The 18,059-nt window shown below is 45.0% G+C and overlaps 1 protein-coding gene across 1 annotated transcript; it reads left to right on the forward strand.

Moving 5' to 3' along the window:
* The first annotated feature begins 421 nt into the window (after positions 1-421).
* Positions 422-17,469, forward strand: ciita (class II, major histocompatibility complex, transactivator). The gene is made up of 22 exons (XM_041957224.1): positions 422-1,736; positions 6,376-6,438; positions 7,374-7,421; positions 7,540-7,629; positions 8,221-8,328; positions 8,520-8,585; positions 9,227-9,274; positions 10,435-10,641; positions 11,366-11,416; positions 11,639-11,752; positions 11,836-11,895; positions 12,010-12,215; positions 12,362-13,707; positions 13,846-14,382; positions 15,197-15,376; positions 15,488-15,559; positions 15,647-15,727; positions 15,838-15,921; positions 16,065-16,148; positions 16,260-16,343; positions 16,649-16,732; positions 16,915-17,469. Exons 1-22 carry the CDS (start codon positions 422-424, stop codon positions 16,988-16,990), a joined length of 5,004 nt encoding a protein of 1,667 aa, XP_041813158.1. The 3' UTR covers positions 16,991-17,469.
* Positions 17,470-18,059: the final 590 nt, after the last annotated feature.

An 18,059-nucleotide genomic window follows, 5' to 3' on the forward strand; every position in this document is an offset into this window, starting at 1 on the left:
AACTCATCAAACTGGAATAATGTTCCTCTTGGTTTGAGAAGTATGCGCGGTCTGATTCTGCACTTAAAACGATGTGTGTAAATCAAACAAAAAGCAGCATGTGTATGTTTGACACTATTAATGTAAAAAACAGCAAAATATCAGGCACCTTTAAAGAAAATGAATGGTGGCTAGACAACAGGAGTGACTTTCAGCCTGTGTAGGCGTTATGTAACCTCACCTCCTGATTATAATGACGTCTCTACTTCCAGGCCGTTAAAGCCCCTCTCATGTGCATTCACACGTAAAAAAAAAGAAACTTTTCATTATACAGACCTCCCCTAAACCACGCAAACACCTCCTTCTTTTAATGGGAACGCCTCCTGACCAACATCGTTTTTGTTCCTTAAAAAAAATAAAAGTCAATCATCTCTACAAGTGCATGCCAGACAACAATGTCCGGGGCGCAGACGTCGTCGTCATGACTCAGTTTGAGGAGGTTCTGGACTTGGTGCGGCTGGGTCTGACCTGGGCCTCTCCTGATGAGATCCGAGCCCTGCTGGAGGGTTTGGTGGAGGAGCGGATCGTTTCAGAGGCCTACAGCAAGAGCCTGAGTCTGCGCCGACTTACTGAGGGGATGGCGCCCGAGCCGGCTCCGGCCGAAACAGCTTGTCAATCTGGTTCGATTAGTTCACCGGGATCTGACCAGCGACCCAACCGAGGTCAGCTCTGCCAGGTCTGGAGAGACTCTGCTGCCGGTGACCACGTCCACGCAGGACCAGAGTCTGTATCACCAGTGGATGGACAGGACGGCGCGTGGTCCGGGCCAAAAACGCACCCACCAGTGATGGATGAACACTACCTCAATCACAGGCTCCTCTCTTCACAGACAGAACATGACTTCCAGAGAAGGCTCGCATTAGATGAAGAAGTAACAGAACTGCTGAGAGGTGCAGAATCAATGCAGAAGCCAGCAAGTGATAATGAAAGAATAAATGAGGGGAATTCAGAGGATGAGAGGGAGTGGCTAGAGCAGGTAGAGGAGGCAGCCAGAAAGATAGCTGTCCCTCTGTGGCAGCACTGGGACCGAGGACGGAGCATGTTGCTGCCCCTGGTGCCTTGTATGACGACTGGCTGTTCAACAAGTGAAAACTCAGCCACAGGCAGCGACTCTCGATGCCCTGCTTTGAATATGGAAGAGGAAACAGAACTTGCAATCGCTTGCAGAACACTAGATTTTTGTGCGAATAGCTTTTACTGTACAGAGATTATAGACCCAGAGTTCACACTGGATGCAGGAGGAGCCGCCGACACACCAGAAGGCCTCGGTTTACCTACAAGCGACGGCGTGGCGACGACTGGATTGAACACGGATCATTTCAGCTTCTCTGGAGCAGCGAGAAACGCCTCACCTGTTGAAGCCTGTCCAGCAAGAGACACAAACTACATCACTGATGGGCTTGTCGGCGATCTCGACGTCTGCTGGATGACAGACACAACAGAGGACCTGCTCTCGTTGACAGGCGATACACAATGTGGCTTTCCAGGATTTAGAGAAGGCATTGCACATTTACTTTCTCCCTGTATGCCTAAGGACCCTCATACTGAGGCACAAGATCACTCATTGTACTCAAACACTAATGACGGCGTGGAAAATGTTTTCAGGGATGCTTATGGTGCAAAAATGTGCAGCACTGATAGCATGACAGGCTTCAGTGAGAATAAAGAGGATGAGGAGAGGCTGGATTCACACTGGGGTAAGTTTGCACTCACATCGTGTGCCCTGCTCTCCTGCTTTCCAACAAAAAAGTCCCAAAATAAATGTCAGCCTTGCATTGGACATGTGCCTTCCATGACCAGTCACGGCTAGTTTGTTGTGGATAAATGCCCGGTGAGGATTTGGTGGTTAGGGTGTGACTTACTTTCAGTTTCATTTTGAGTTATTCTCAGGCCAAAAAAAGGGAGTGGAGAAAGTATTCAGAGCCTCAAGGAATAATAATACCACACTGAAAAGTACTGTTAAGTAAAAGTCCAGAACTGAAAATGTACTCAATGCAGAAGAATGTTCTCTGTGACTGTTATACTCTTATAAAATACATCATTATGTTACTTTTACTCATGCAAAGATCCCAAAGTGACACCTTCACAATGCTTGTTTTGTCCAAACCTCACAAGGAGGAGGTGTGGAGGTGGAAGCATGAAATGTTCCAAAATCGTTTCCACTTAATTTTAGGTCAATTGATCATTTTAGTTGCACTAACTTATAACAAAACACAGAACTCTAGAAGCTCCTCATATGTTTTGTGAGCAAAAACTTGTTTAAAGTGTATGGAACGAGTAAACAAAGCTGTCAGATACATGTAACTGAGTAAAAAGAACAACAGTTTGAGCTTGATAAAGCTTCAGTTTTCCGTTTGAAGAGTTACAGATTGGGCTTCAGGGTCAAACAGCTGATGTTTGCAATGCGAGCTGAGGTGACGTGGACACCGAGCAGCCATGATGGAATTTGCTGTGGGAAAACTGCTATCATGGCAGAGATGGCAAGAATGTGCGGCCCAGATGAGGTTTGTCCCTGTGGAGATGGCTGTGATAGGACTCAGCCACACGGGCGGAGCTTGACTTTCTTCCGTATGGGTGTCGCCGCTCAGGCCTCTGTCCACTCAGTCAAAGGTTATTAATCTGTAACTGCCAGCAATTATCGGCAATTTGTTGCATTTATTCCCCAGTACTAGTAACGCTGTCACACCTACAAAATCACAGCAAGATCAACAGTTTTGCTCTAAAGCGACACACCTTTCTCAAGAATTTCACTCATCTGCCCCTCTCTTTGTCTTTGCTTCCTCCCACCATCTGTAACCTCTTCCCTTTCCTTGCTCCCCCATATTTGCCAGCATTGACTGTGTGTCTGTGTGAGTGTGTGTGTCTTCACGCACACCCACTGGTTTCTGAGAGAAACACTGTAGCAGCATCGTGTCACTTGGCACAGCAGCAGGTATTCATGGTATGAGCCTGTGTGGCAGCGTGGCGCAGAACAAGGCTCATCAGTTTGGTGCTGGTGAACAGGTAGGCCAGGTACTTTCCACCAGAAATAACCAAAACACCCAGCGCTTCCTCCTTCAGGACGAGTGTGTGATGGTGTTTTTCACGTGTTGTACCGGGGGTCGAGCTGAGCTCAACCAGTGTGATATTCAAAATCAGACTGTTTGAAACAGAAACAACACAAAGAGAGTGGAAAGCACCTTACTGGGAAAATACTGTGGGAGTAAAACAAACAGGACCTCATGCAGGAAAGTGATGGAAAGAGGCAAGTGTCATAAGCTGACCTGGGACAGACCTCCTAATAACAACAGTACAGTAATAATAATAATAATAATACCAATATTCTCACATATCTGAGACTAAATCTGACATTAACTGAAGGGTTGGTAGTAATAATTAATAGCTTCCAGCAGCTGCTTTAAAAGGTGAGTTATGAGGCAGGTGTTGGCTCTCCACATCCAGAGGGAGAGTTGTTCTCCTTTTATTTTTGAAGACACAAACCGAAACTGCAGTTTGTCCCAGACACAACCCGCTGCTGCAGCCCCTCATCCCGTCTTGCAAAGTTTGGCTCCTCTTCAGGCGCGTTTCGGCAAAGTGAAAGCAAAAGCTTGTCGGAGGGAGCAGGTTGCGCGCACCGAGTTCGCCTCAGGACATGCTGTATGCGTGCATCTATGTAGGCGGTAGATGTTGTGACTTAGTTGACCGAGTTTGTCGCCCAGGGATCACACAGCAGGAGGACGGAAGACCTGAGCATCATCCAGTGAGGCCGGCCCGGCAGGTGAGTGGTTCCCCGGCTCTGACCAGGCGGTTTGGGCGCATCTATCCAAAGTGCGCAAGCACTGATAGGGAAGGATGCCGCCGTCTTTCCTTTCATCTACATGTTCTTCGTGTATTTACGGCGTTATGTAATGATTTCAGGTTGTTTTCGGCTGCTTATTTATACGCAGGGGTAAAGTTTTCCCCCCTTCATCGTTAAATAAGCAGAATAAAATAAAATAAAAAGTTTACAAAAAAAATGGTTAATTTTGCAATCTGATACTTTCCGTCTTCATATAACCTTTATCATGCCCAAACGGTTAATATCCGGTTGATGGGAGTCTACACTTCTCTTAACAGCGATGTTTTGTATGAATTTTACAAACGTTCAGCCATCACAAGGCGACTAGACTCAATGACGCACGTGAAGTGGCTTATGTGGGGGGTCTACCGTCCAGCATGTCCTCCATGTGCAAAATACACGCATGAGGTGAGGGGGTTGTTGTCAGGGGGGAGTCAGTGAAAGCCGGGTATTTGGGGGGACTTCCAATGCTTTTGCAGCACCCAAAAAAAAAAAAAAAAAAAAAAAACACTCACGAACACCGGGCTTGGGGGGGGGGGGGGGGGGGGGGGGGGGGGGGGGGGTGCAGGCCACAAGTCCAAATTTTCATCGAGATTAATTGTGTCATGGCGCAAGTCTGAGCATAGATGTGAGTTGAAAGTCCAGATGAAGCAGGTTAGTGATTTGGCAGGCAGAGTTATGGTGAGTTTGACTTAGTTAGGGTGTGTGTCTGGCTTATATAACCATAACCTACTGCCAATGATACCTGAAATGTGATACCTGCCATTGCACTGGGCAGGACAGGAAGTGCAACATTGTTGAACTGTGCAGAGTTGATTGTAAAATCCGGGTGGTCCCCATGCTGTGCTCGTTATTAATATTTAATGTTTAATTGAAGCCAGGTTAACGAGTCTTCAAGACAAGCAATTTAAAGCTCCTTCTTTTGTCCACGTTTCAAAGCTCGTTGTTTAAAGTTTGGTCATCACAGTTTGATCATCCAAAGAAATCTGAGGCTGTCTGGTTGAAACGATCAGCCCTTTGGGTGCTCAGGGTGGGCCTGAGAACCGTCTAACCGACACCAACAAAGTCAAAATATTCACATTCACATCGGCGGGCATGTGGTGAAAGTCACTTTTCCCTATCTTTCTCGATTGGCTAAAATTAGACACAGTTTAGTGCACTATGATAGCTTGGCCTTTATGTTAGGCTGAGTTAAACTGAAGGAGAGAAAAAAGGGGGGGGGGGGGGACACTTTCGACAGAACAGTTTTTCATTGTTAAGTTTGCTGGATGTGTGCAAGATGAAGCAGGATGTAGGGATGTAGCAAGCAAGCTGACGGTGGTCAAGGTCTGCATGGCAAGTCGGGGCTGGTCTCTGATATAATCCCACATTTACCACCCACTGTACAAAGATGTACTCTGCATTATGCAATGAGAACCAGCCTTAGTGGATTCACCAGCTTATGATTTCAGTGCGGATTTTAATGCCACATCTCGCACAAATCATCATCTGATTTACGCCAGGCTTGTTTACACGGTGCCTTAGTTTCACTTTCAAGCAGGACGCTGTAATAACACACGTATAGACGCACTCTAAATGAAGTTGAAGGGATGTTGAATAATCGAAATAAACAGCATCAGCAGCACTTGCAGCAACGCTGTCGCACACGTCTCCGAGTGCCAACACCAAACAAAGAATCCAGTCTTACTTCCTCGTACCTTTCTATGCTGTCTCTTACAGATACTTCTACTTATTAATGTTTTGTTATTTTTACGGCTTAATTTCATACTGCCACTAGAGAGGTGACAGGAAACTGATGTGAGAGAGGCAACAGAGGTTGACCTCAAACGAAGGCTGTTGCACGTCACAGTGTAGCTGATTTTTTACCCTCTGAAGCTGCCTCTTTAACAGAGCGTTAAGTGGTAATTTCCTGGTTCCTGGTTGTTGTCCTGTGTCTGATGATCAACTGTGAAAGCTTTCTGAGTCTGGGGAATAAATAATATGACTATGATTATGTTGTGTGATATTTTTAATCCAATAAATCACTGGGATAAACAGAAAACTGCTCCAATCCTGCCAAAGCACCTAATACACACCTAATATTATGTAAACTGGGATATTTCAACGTGCGTTTCTTATTATGGGACTGTTTTCCTCAGCTTGTTTGGTACAGCTGCCGTGTCCTTCGTGTCTTTGTGCAGGGAGAGACTGTACCAGGTTGTGGGATTTCTCAGTTGGACCACAATGGTCCTGCACAGTCCGGCACAGGCAGCAAATGAAACAACAGTGACATTGTGTTTGAAGCTTAATATGAAAATGTTAATGGTGTTAATTGAAAATTGCTCTGGCTGCAACAGCACTCACCAAGACATGTTCTCATCTAATGCTGGCCAGTCTGTGACGTTTCTGTTCACTGCTAATCTGTGCAGGTCAAGAGGTTGCCGTCAGTGCTCGTTCAGTACAGCACCGTGCTCTCAGTCGCCATGCATCAATATCTTCATTTCTTCCCTTCATTTATTTCATTTTATCTGTGTTACCAGTTGCCAAGATGCAGGAAGTGGACCAGGACCCGTGCATGTTCCCTGACCTGGGAGAGCTACCAGGTTAGTGCTGTTTCTGGATCTGCATGAATCAACACGGAAAGGTACTTTGGTTTGTTCATAAAACTAATGGTGCATCGGGTGTAAAATCTTTTTATTCAAAAACGGGATGAGCCCATTAAGAAGCAGATGAAAGACGCACCAAGATGAATAACAGGCTGGTTGAAAGGCACCATTATTGGTGTTCATGCACTAGTTTTACCAGTGAAGAAGAACTGGCTCAAGACTTGGTCTGCAGGTGGTGTTCTCTACCTCTGTAACCAGTAGGTGTCTTGAGGGCGGATGAGGGGGGTTACCAGCAGCCTAACTGTGCTGTGTATTGATAGATCCATGGTGCTGTCTGTGGTGCTGAAGTAGCAGATGGATTTGTAACTGCACCTTTTTTCTCTCAGGGCCGCCCGTCTGTCAGTTTCTTCTTGGATTTATAATATTCTCTCAACTACACACTGTAAATACTCAAGTCTGTGTGTGTAGCCACGGATGACTGAGAGGATCATAGAGACACACTAACACACCATCCACCCTGTTAAAAATTAATAAATCGCCAAGTGTCTGTAACCACATCTATAACCCCCGCCACCAACCGCTAAATGTGTAACTTTGAACGTTTTACTACATTCATTTATATTAACAGTTTTAGCTGCGTGAGGTCCAAGGTAGCAAAGAAGCCCACATATCCTGCACGACATGGGGGCTAAAGCTTGCTGTGCTCTTCCTGGTCATTCAGATCCAGTGTTCTTGTATGAATGGGATGTTTTCCACTATTGCAGCCTTCTTCTTGTTATGATTTATATTCATAAAATGCTAAAACATTAGAATTGAGAGTCGCTGATTTTGGAAAAGCAGCCCCAAAAATAGACTGGCTGGTCCAATGAATTGTGATATTTAAATGGTTTGAATCTGAATGACGTTCATTATGTTCATTATGTGTGTCGTAGATGATTTATCTGAATTCTTGAATGAAGATTACCTGGGGAAGATAGTGGGTAAGTTGTAACCAAACCTCTGCACACATATGCATTCGTTCACAGTGTTCAGTGTGTGATGACACACAAGTGGACGTGAACACAGGGCTTGATCTATTGTCACCGGATTCTTACCTAGATGCTGATGTGCTTTTTGGCGATCCATGGTTGACCTGCGAAGATGAACTCAACACCTGCAATAAGGACCTCCTCCTCTCATGCATAGCAGGTGATGAAGGAGAAAAAACATAATAGTGAACTTTTGTTAAATATTACAACGTGTCCACATTCCCTGACTGACCCCAGGCATGAATAACATCACTGTGTGGGATGCCATTCTGTGCATTTCTCTGTCTGTGAATGACTTTTTGGCAAATTTAAGGAGTATTCATATAATATAATATGTAAAAAATAAAACATTTGTTGCAATGACAATGTTTTATGGGGGATTTAGCATCTTTCGCACATTGAGAAGGGTTAGGGTTAATTCAGTTCTTTTCTACATGTTGGGTTTTAATGAAGTGAGTGGAAAAGAAAAGAAAATGTGATGATAAAAATTGGAATTACAAACAGAGCAGAGCAGGCTCTCTGTGTCCCTAAAGAGCAAGGAAGTAATGCTAGTGGCCACAAAACACAACGGTTAACACTTCAAGGCACAGTTGCCCTACGTTTTACCCCGTGCTGCACTTGAACATGTTTGGAGACACACGCCTCACTGCCATTATCTTCAGTTCAGTACTAAAATTGATGTGAATAACAACCATTTCTGTTTTGCTAGCTGCTTCACTGACTCTTTTACTTCCTCTTTCATGCACTTCAGGTGATGTTCCCATGCCAACAGAGCTGCCCAGCCCCCCAGACAACCACCAGCAGAGGCAGAAGGACAAACTAACAGACAAAACGAGTAACAGCAGAAAGAGACCCAGAGGTAGATAACCGGCCGCTAACTAGAACCTACTGACTGCAGCTCAGTGACAAATGTCCTCATCACCTCTTTGTCATGTAAAACTTCATTTTCAGATTTAAGGCCACAACGTTCTGCAAGCCTGAACCAAATGCATCAGCTTTGCTTGCCTGTGTAGCAGGTTTACATGTTCTTTTTATAATTTTCCCCTCCAGTTCCCCGCTCACAAAGGGCCACTGATGAGAACACACCATCTAGGCCAAAGAGGCGGAGAGCAGCAGGTGAGCTACCCACACTGTTTGGGTTACTGCCAGGTAACTGCTTGTGACACTGTGGCTTCAAATGTGGGACACTGTGAAACATGCAATCTGTCCGTCTCGCAGCGAATGTTTCATTGGTGCCCTGTTTGTCAGATAAAATTATATAGCCTTTTTATTCCAAAACAGAGTCCAGGTGAATGTATTAGCCAAATCTTCAGGACAGCCTACGGTAATTGTAAAAACTAGTTCACAGCAGCGGTCAAGTTTGGAATAGGTGCACAGAGAATCTGTGTTGTTATTTGTAGTTAAGGAACTAAAACTTGCGAAACAGTTGATCCTTTAAGCGGCACTTTCTCCGAAGATACACATGCAGTGTACACATAAAACGCTTTTCCAGCCATTGATTCACACATTGCGTGACTCAGTATTGCACTGATGCTTAACTTTACCTAACACCAACGGGGTGTTTGTTTGTGGTATATTTATATTATCGTTGGGTTACTGGATCAAAATGACTGTTGGCTGGTTTTCTGACCGTTGCTTCCGGGTGAAATTAACCCAGTGTTGTGTCGGTGCTATATTGACCCCACACCAACGGTCAAATGGTCAGCCAAGTGTTTTTTAGTTTGCTTGTTGTGATGTTGGCTCTTCATCTCTTGTAGGTCGACCAAAAACCAAAGAGATGCAGGCTGAGCTAGCTGTCGCCCAGGGTAAGTCTCTAACGCTTGTGTTGTAAATGAATTCTTAGGGGAACAGACGGACACCGAAGGGTTTATTTAACATTTAAAGATGTGATAAGAAAAATAATTCTGCTTCCAGTTCCAGTTGCTGTTATGAAAGGAGCTGCGGGAAAAGCACAAGAAAGGTTGCATCAGTATTTCTAAAAACTGAGCAGTTGTGAAAAAGGGGTTATTAATATCATATATGAATCAATGATATCAATTGAATAGGTACTACAGTATGTAGCCAAGATCTTTTTTTTCTTCATTTCTCTAATTCTTTAATTTGCTTTTGTTGGTGAACTTCTCCAAAATCTGTTCCCACCTGTGAATAGGTTCCTATCATATCAGTTGTCTGTGGCATGCCTTTTTGTTTCCCCAGGAAACGTCATTTGCCGTTGCTCCGCTGGGCTCACGCTTCAGTGAGAATGAGCTGAATGTGGAGACGAGCGGGTGTAAAACCCTGACGCTCTGTGTCTTTTTTTTCTATCGCGAAAGAATAAAACCCCACAACAGAGCGCAGGTTGGCGCACGTACACAGTAAATTGCTCATCTAATATGCTGCACGCAGCTGTACTGTAACCTGTCGTGTTCAGAGCAGAACCGCAACATGAGAATTGACTGTATAACTAAATGGCATTTTACAGTCAAGACTAACAGTGTGAGGCCGCAGCAGTAACATTAGAGTCACGAGTTAGAGGGATGTTGGTTGGCTTTGCTTGACTTGGTTCCTTCATGGCACCGGAATGCAAATCAAGAATGAGGAAGTTTAATTTAGACTTTGTCAGAAAATAGGTGATGCTGATGAACCAAAAGAAGAACTCTCACCTCGCCGACTTCCTTCACACGCTGCTTTTTAGATGTCCGATTGATTCTCAGCATGATGAAAACTCCTTTCAGAGGAGGTGTTTATTGTTATAAGTACACTGTTGTAAGCCCAGCAATCAGTCTTCTACTGTTGACCACTTAGCTTTCATTTTCACGTTTGTGTACAGATACGAAAGTCTTTAATGCGAAACCCCTTGATGTGTCCTCGGAAACTAAACTTTTAGCTTGCTTTCCTCGCTCAGCTTCCATTTCTTGGACCACTCAAGGTTAGCAGAGCCCGTCGGCAAAGAACGATAAGAACGTTGTCGCTACTTGTTTCGCAGGCGATGACACGGGATCAGAGTCAAGTCCAGGAGAGATGACGGGCCTCTCCACCACTCCACCGAGAATCCTTCATCTGCATCCCTCCATTCAGTTTATCACCATCCCAGACCATCCAGGATATCAGGTTGTCCAGACAGTGAGGCTCTCTCCTCCAGTTATTAGACTTCCACTCCCCAATACAGCTGCTGCACCTACTTACATATTAGGTAAGTAAAGTATTCACGCACACAGACGCTAGTTCTTTTGGGTGCCCCCTTTCAATCTAGTGCGGTCCAACTGAGCAGCCCTGTAAAACGTCCTGTTGGTGAAGCTTGTAGTGTTCAGCTTTTGTTGGCATTGTGTCCAAGAGGAGTTGATTGTGTCAAGGACGTGCAGATTCTGTTGATATGCAGTTTTAATAGCCCTGAAAACTAGATCTGCAAGTGTAGCCTGGACCCAGCTGTGATTAGCAGTCGCAGACCTACTCCAGATCTTCTGTTTGAATGTGAAATAATTGAAAAGGGTTGTCTACCAGAAGCTTTTTACATTTGTCTGCATACGTTTCTCTGCTAAAATTTCAGTCTTAATCCAATTGAATCCTGTGCTGACTTTGACCCCATTAAGCATATAGTACTAGCAGACAGATGGGACTACTTTGTGTCTGTGCGGAATTATGTATCTGGTGGCAAACCAACATGACATGCAGAGTACTTGATCCTCTTTTGTTTAAAGTCTCCACTCCACCAGACCTAGTGGTTGTGTTAAGAAAGGACATGCGATGCACTGCAATACGCGTTTAGTCATGAAGCAACACGTGCTTGGAAGAAGCTTCCCAGAAGATGAGATTTGCCGCATTTTGTTTCTGTCCATTTGATTTGTTTTATTGTGTTAAATGTCTGTTAAATTACTCTTTTAACATTTCATGTGTTCCTGTTTATTGCACATATACAGTTCCTGCTGCGTCACCACCCTGCAGACGCCAAGTTCCACCTCTCTCCCCAGGTCAGTAAAAAAAAACCCTTTCATTTGGGTTGTGCATGTGTGTGTGCTTGCGTGCCAACTCTTCTTCATGTGCATGTCTGCAGAGATCTATACTGGCAGAGTCATGTACTTCCACGTTTTCCGTTTTGGTTCTGTCTTTTAAGCAGCAACATAGCGACCGCCCTCGACCAACTTCTTGTACCTGACTGCAGGCTCTTAATTTTTCTTTTCTTGTGTTTGTAGTGGACGGTGCAGTAGCGCCAGTCCAAATGAGCTCATCCCCACCAGGATCTTTGTCAGACACCGCTAGCAAAGCAATGTCTCCCGCCTGTGCCTCACCCCTCTCCCCCAGCATCGGTGAGTACCGGACATGTCTCATTTCTTTCTCCTTCTGCATAAATTACCCATGTTAAAAAATATCACGACATGTTGCATTTCAGAGACGTCTGTGTGTAAGGAATCGCCTCTCCCTCAGTCTCCCACTGCCCTTGACATTCCACGTGAGTTGCCACGTGCTTTCACCCCTCGCTTTTGCTTTTATCCAAAATGACCTGAAAGTACAAATCATGCTTTATGGAGCGGCAGTTCAGTGTACAGTTGTGTTTATTTTTCAGAGGTTGTAAAGGACTATATCCAGGAAGTCAAAGCACACATGAGTCAAGCCTGCCAGGATATGGAGGCAGGCCTCAGCCTGACCTCTCACTACATTGATGTGCAACTGAGCCAGCGAAAGATTCTTTGCTCCGGAAAAAATGCAAACAAAGAGCTTGTTATCATGGGAGACACAGATCGACAAAAGAGTTTGTTGCAGCGAAGTCAGGTAAGAGTTTCACTCTCATTGGGTAGAAAAAGAGTTATCAAATAAATTCAATACAATGAAGCAGAATATTTTGATTTGTTTATATGACTGGTGTAATAAATGGTTGCAACTCTCTTGTACCTATATGTTTATCTTTTTCCACTCAGATCTTCGAAGGTTCAAATGGAGACAAACCCCGACGCTCCATCTTGCTGCTTGGCAATGCTGGCATGGGCAAAACCACCCTGATCCGGAAGCTGTGTCTTGACTGGTCCAGAGACTGTATCCCACAGTTTGACTTCGTCTTCTTATTAGATGGCAAAGCGCTCACGTTAACGGAGCCGACCTTTAGCCTTCAGACCCTCCTGTTAAACGTATCCTCCTTTGCCCCCCCCTGCATGGACCCAGAGGCAGTGTACACTCAAATCCTTGCAGCTCCTAAGCGTGTGCTCATCATTTTTGACGGGTTTGACGAGTTGCGTGTTTACGAAACTCTACTCCAGACTCTAGAAAAGGACTTACTGACCTCATTGCAGAGAGACAGTAAAGCACAGACATACACTGTAAGACAGTTATACTCTGCCATCCTGCAGAGGGTTCTCCTTCCAGGCTGCACTCTTCTGCTCTCTACCCGACCAAGAAGCACTGCTGGTCAGCTGCTCCGGCGGACGGACAGCTATTTGGAGGTGTGTGGCTTCACCCCCACGGACGTAGAGACATATTTGTCCCAGTATTTCACAGATCCTGCCCTCAGAGCGTCTGCTTTGGACTGCTTAAAAAACTGCAGCTACCTACAGCTCCAGTGCTGGAACCCCGGACTATGTCGGTTGGTCTGCTTGGTTTTAGAACAGTCCAAAAGTTTGGAGGTCCTGCCCAGAACTTTAACTGGGCTCTGCCATCAAGTGCTTCGTCTGATCATGGAAAAGGACAGTAAGACCACAAACTCACAGCCTGAACCTGAAACACAACAATCTGTAGAAGACACCCAGACACAAACCTCAGGTACTTCTCAAGTGAAGAGCTGCCACAGAAATGCAAAGACTAGGTCCAGAGCAAAGGCTCGAACTGGCACCCAAAGAGCAAGGCGGGCAACAAGAAAGGAGAAGGAGGAAGAAGATGATGAGGAGGTGACGAGTGTTGGTGGGGAAGCAGATCAAACGGAGGAGAGAGAGATGCTGTCCCAGCTGAGTTCTTTGGCCTGGGAGGGTGTCAAAGCAAACTCCTCAATCCTCCCCAGAGGACGGACCATATCCGCAAAATTCAAGGCATTCGGCTACAGGACAGGGCTCTTCTCGTCTTACCACCTGAGGACAAGGCAGGCTGTCTCAAGCGGTAAGACGGGGGGAGGAGGAAGAGAAGACAGAGAAGAAACGGGACAAGGAGAGAAAGAAATAAATGGAAACAGAGGGAGGTTGGTCATTGAAAACGCTGATGCAGATTATGACCACATCCTGCTGTGGGCCAACCCTTTCCTTCAGAGTTACCTGGCAGGGGTCCATTTGTCTCTGTCGAGGTAAAAGTCTCTTGATTCATCAAAAAAAAATAGTCTTCTTTTATGTTTCTGTGAGAATGATTTGACAAAAAGATTGTCCCTTGTTGCCCCACCCTCTCTGGATTTCACTAACTCTTTCCTGCTTTCTGTACCCCCAAGGACTGTATCAGACCGCGCCTTCCTCCAGACCCTTCCTTTCCAGTCAGGCCCAAAGGCACGGCGGCGGCCTCAGAGGGAGGAGCTCGAGCTCACCCAGCGGTTTGCAGTTGGGCTCCTGTTCCACAACAGGACAGAGCTGCAGAGGCTTCACTCGTGCACTGAGACGGCATTTAGAGATATGTTGGTCGGCAAGCAGGCTATAGTAACAAAACACCTCGAAGGTCTTTCGCATGGGGATCTGAGCCCTGCCCAGGTCCTGGAGGCTTGTCACTACGTATATGAGGCAAGCACCACGCATGCTAATGGCAGCAGAGACTGCGGCAGTGCGCAATTAGTTGCTCACCTGGCAGCGAATCTTCCAGACGTCCTGACATGTCGTGGAGTTCCACTCAACCCATCGGACGTGTTCGCTTTGCAGAACGTCCTGGAGAGGGGTGGAACTGAAGGTAGAAGTTTTTGTTTGGATCTGGAGGATTCTGGGATACATATCTCTGGACTCAGAGCTCTGGCGGGGCTCAACAACATCAACACGTACAGGTACAGATTACAGTCCACGTCTCAAAAAGCTGCTTGGTATCAACTGAGTTTGTTAACCTCTTTCCCAAACAGCGATTGTCCAGTCATAGTGTAGCAGCCCTAATAAGGGCAGGACAGGGCTGTCAAGCTTTGGTTTTCCCCAAAGCGGTGAGTGTGGGGCTGTAGTAAGAGTAAACATGTTATTCAAAGGACAAGGAGCACACAAATAACCACATTAAAGTTTGTGAGGTTATATAGAAAGAAAAGCCACATTCACAACTTGCATATCTATTGTTTAGTATTTCCTCCACTGCATGGAAGCCGATCCTGGATACTGTCAGAGTCAGCATCTCTGCACTGTTCTTTATTTGATTTGTGGAAGTTTACACTCCAACAACCTCAGCCAGTGTTACCATAGATAGTGTTTCCAAACACAGTATTAGTCATTCACAGTATTAAAAGTGAAAACATACCAAGCTTACCAGTGTGTTTGCAGGGCTGGAATGAAGGAAATGACTTAAGAGGCTGGTCTTACCTTATCAAACTTATCACACTAGGCCTAACCTGCTGGCTGCCCTCTAAATGAAAAACCTGCTTTTGTTAAGCTCTGTCTGGATTTAAGGACCCATTGTTTCAAAAAAATATTAAGAATTTCAGATGTAATTCTGCCACAGTTATAAAAGTAACTTCATGCTGAGCAGAACGGAAAGCTTGACAGAATATAAGTTGCCCTGATGTGCTCAAAGAGAACGCTGCATTTTTGGGCTATTTATTCCTTCATTGGCCTCTGATGATATTCCACTGACAGCAGTGTCGACCCCTGGGTGTCTTTTAGGGCATGCATTGCAGATGTCATCAGCCTGTGGGAGCAGCTGGAGCAGAGCGGTGAAGAAGGGCTTCGACAGGGGGCGGTGTCCAAATTCAAGATCCACCCCCTGAAGGTCACACAGGTGTGTCACATAGAGCACCTGGCAAAGCTGGTGAACATACATATGCGCAAGAGGCTGTCGGACAGGTAATATGGCGCACGCACACACACATAAACACACAGATACGCTCAGTCACACACATACAAACTAAACTATATGTGTCCGGCTGCTCATGTGTGTGTTGTGTTTACTTGTAGTTCCAGCCAATCAGATTCCATCTTAGCAGAAGGAGTACCAGCTGTCAAAGAGCTGCGCAAGCTGGAGTTTGAGTGAGTAACTCTGACTTTTGACATTTGAATTCATGATGATGACGACAGTGACGATGATGATGCCGACCACGCTGTCTTTCCCTCTAGGCTTGGTCCAGAGAGTGGTCCTCCGACTCTTCCCAAGCTGTGGGAGCTCCTGCCAGGTCTACATAACCTACAGCACTTGGAGTAAATATACACACCTTTACCTCTACGTCTGTCTCAGTGCATCAGTCTCTCTGCGTTTATGCTTTGTCTCTGATGTCTGACAGCAGTGCTCACTCTCTCTCCACCTTCAGTCTAGAGAAGAGTAAGATCGGGGACGAAGGAGCGGAGAAACTTGCCGATGCTTTAGGCTCGCTCTGTTTCCTGGAGGTACTCAAGTGAGTGCACGTTTCTTTCCCAGGCTGCGATGACATTTGAACTCCCACTGCAAAATAAATCACACCTTCTAGTTTATAACACAGTCAGATCTTTCAGTGCAGTGTTGATCAAAGTGTGTGCTCTCTCTCCTTCTGGCCTCTAGTCTGTCGCAGAATTGTATCGGAGACCAGGGGGTGAGGAAGCTGGCAGCCACGCTCAGGGATCTGCCCAAGCTGCACTGTTTAAGGTACATAACATAGACACACACACACAACATATGTGCACCACAACACTCAAAATGGCCTGAACTGTAAACTCACATGTTTTCACTTCTCTCTCCCTTTGTTTTTTTTTCCAGTCTTTACAGTAATGTGATTTCTGATGAAGGGGCAGAGAGTTTAGCAACTGTCCTGCCACACATGGCTTCCCTCACTGACCTGGAGTAAGACAATAAATATCTATACCTGTGTGTGTGTGTGTGTGTGTGTGTGTGTGTCTGTGTGTGTGTGTGTATATATATATATATAAAACTTCCTGTCCTCATATCTGACTCTATATTTTACTGTAACTGTTTAATTAATGAGAAAATGTACTGTGATATTTGTATTTTGTGCTGTATATCATTTTCATATGATTAGAGAAGTTCATGCTGGTCAGATGATGTGTGGTCTGTCGGTAGTCAGTAGACACAGTAGTGCACGTTGAAGAGATGTCTAAAGTGTGATTTGTTTCGCTTCCGTTTGACAGCGTGGCGTATAACAAGCTGACAGATGTTGGAGTACAGAGCCTGGCAGTCAGTCTGAGAAGCTGTAAAAAAATCAAGACTTTGAGGTGAGGGAAGCGCGTTTGCATCTGTGTGATCATCGTCATCTCCTGCACACCTGTTTGTTTTTTTTGTTTTTTGTTTTTTTTTTCAGGCCCCACCACCAAAACTGGAGTATTCTTATCTAATTTCCTTCCCGCCACGCCATGTTTCTCACCTCGCTCGTGCTTTTCCTCCCATCTCGTTGCAGGATGTGGAACCAGTGCATTCCATACGGCGTGTTCGAGAGGCTTCAGCAGCAGGACAGCCGGATCCTTTGCCATTAGAATAATACGGAACCTCTCGACTGCGACGATGATGATGAGCTTCTTCTTGTTTTAACACGCATCTCATGCATACATGTTTACACTACACAATACATTTTCTAAAGAATGTATGCTTGAGAAACAAACAGGAGCAGAGAGAGAGTGCACTAAAAAGCCCATTTGCACTATGATATTTCCTCATTCGTTTTCCATTTTTTATGACAGGCATTTTGTTTGCACTCGTTCTGTGGCTGTAAAATGCACACTGCTTCACAATCACCCGGCACTTTAATGTAAATAAAATGTTTCATGTTGTCATCAGGTACATGCTCGTTTCTTTCTTCATTTTCACTACTACTTTCACATGTTTACTGAATTGATGGGTTTAATAATAAGTCCTTTTCACTTCCTTCCCAACAGGTTTCTCTTCTCTGTTTTGATGCAAACTGACCTTTAAAAGCGTTGTGGTGTCTGTAACTCTGCATTATTTATTATATTATTTGATTTGCTCAAAGCTGGATTTTTTTTCTTCTGTCAAAATGTTAGCAGTAGTGAGCATACTTCCTCAAATTTTGATGTCATGGTAACATCGATGGGTGAGAGGTAACTAAACTGTGATATAAATACTTACTTTGAATGTTCCATATAGTGACTCTGCTGTCTCTTGAGATTTATATTACCCATAAATAGGTTGGAAACTCAATGTTTAGCAGGAACCCTGTGATACCACAGACTGTATAAAACATGGACGTAGCCGCGGTGATGTCACCATGTAGGTGAAACTTGGTGGCGGTGGTTCCGGCTGTCACCAGCGGTGCCTAACTCCAGTGTCTGAAACAATAAATTTGCTAAGGGGTGGAGCATTGGTGAAGCTGAGGGGGTACCAATCAAGCCTGGTTGCTCAAACCAAGCTAACCTAACTAGAAGTGGCCGTGCCCATAATTATGCTTAACTTTAAGCCTTAATATAAATGAGTGAGTTATATAAAAATTCACCCCCATACAGTTGTCATGAATGGGGAAATTAGTTATAGACGAAAACCATTTATTTATTTCTGCTGTCAAGTTGGACATTTTAATATGGGGGTCTA

Source organism: Chelmon rostratus, chromosome 17, assembly GCF_017976325.1.
Source record: "Chelmon rostratus isolate fCheRos1 chromosome 17, fCheRos1.pri, whole genome shotgun sequence".
NCBI lineage: Eukaryota > Metazoa > Chordata > Actinopteri > Chaetodontiformes > Chaetodontidae > Chelmon > Chelmon rostratus.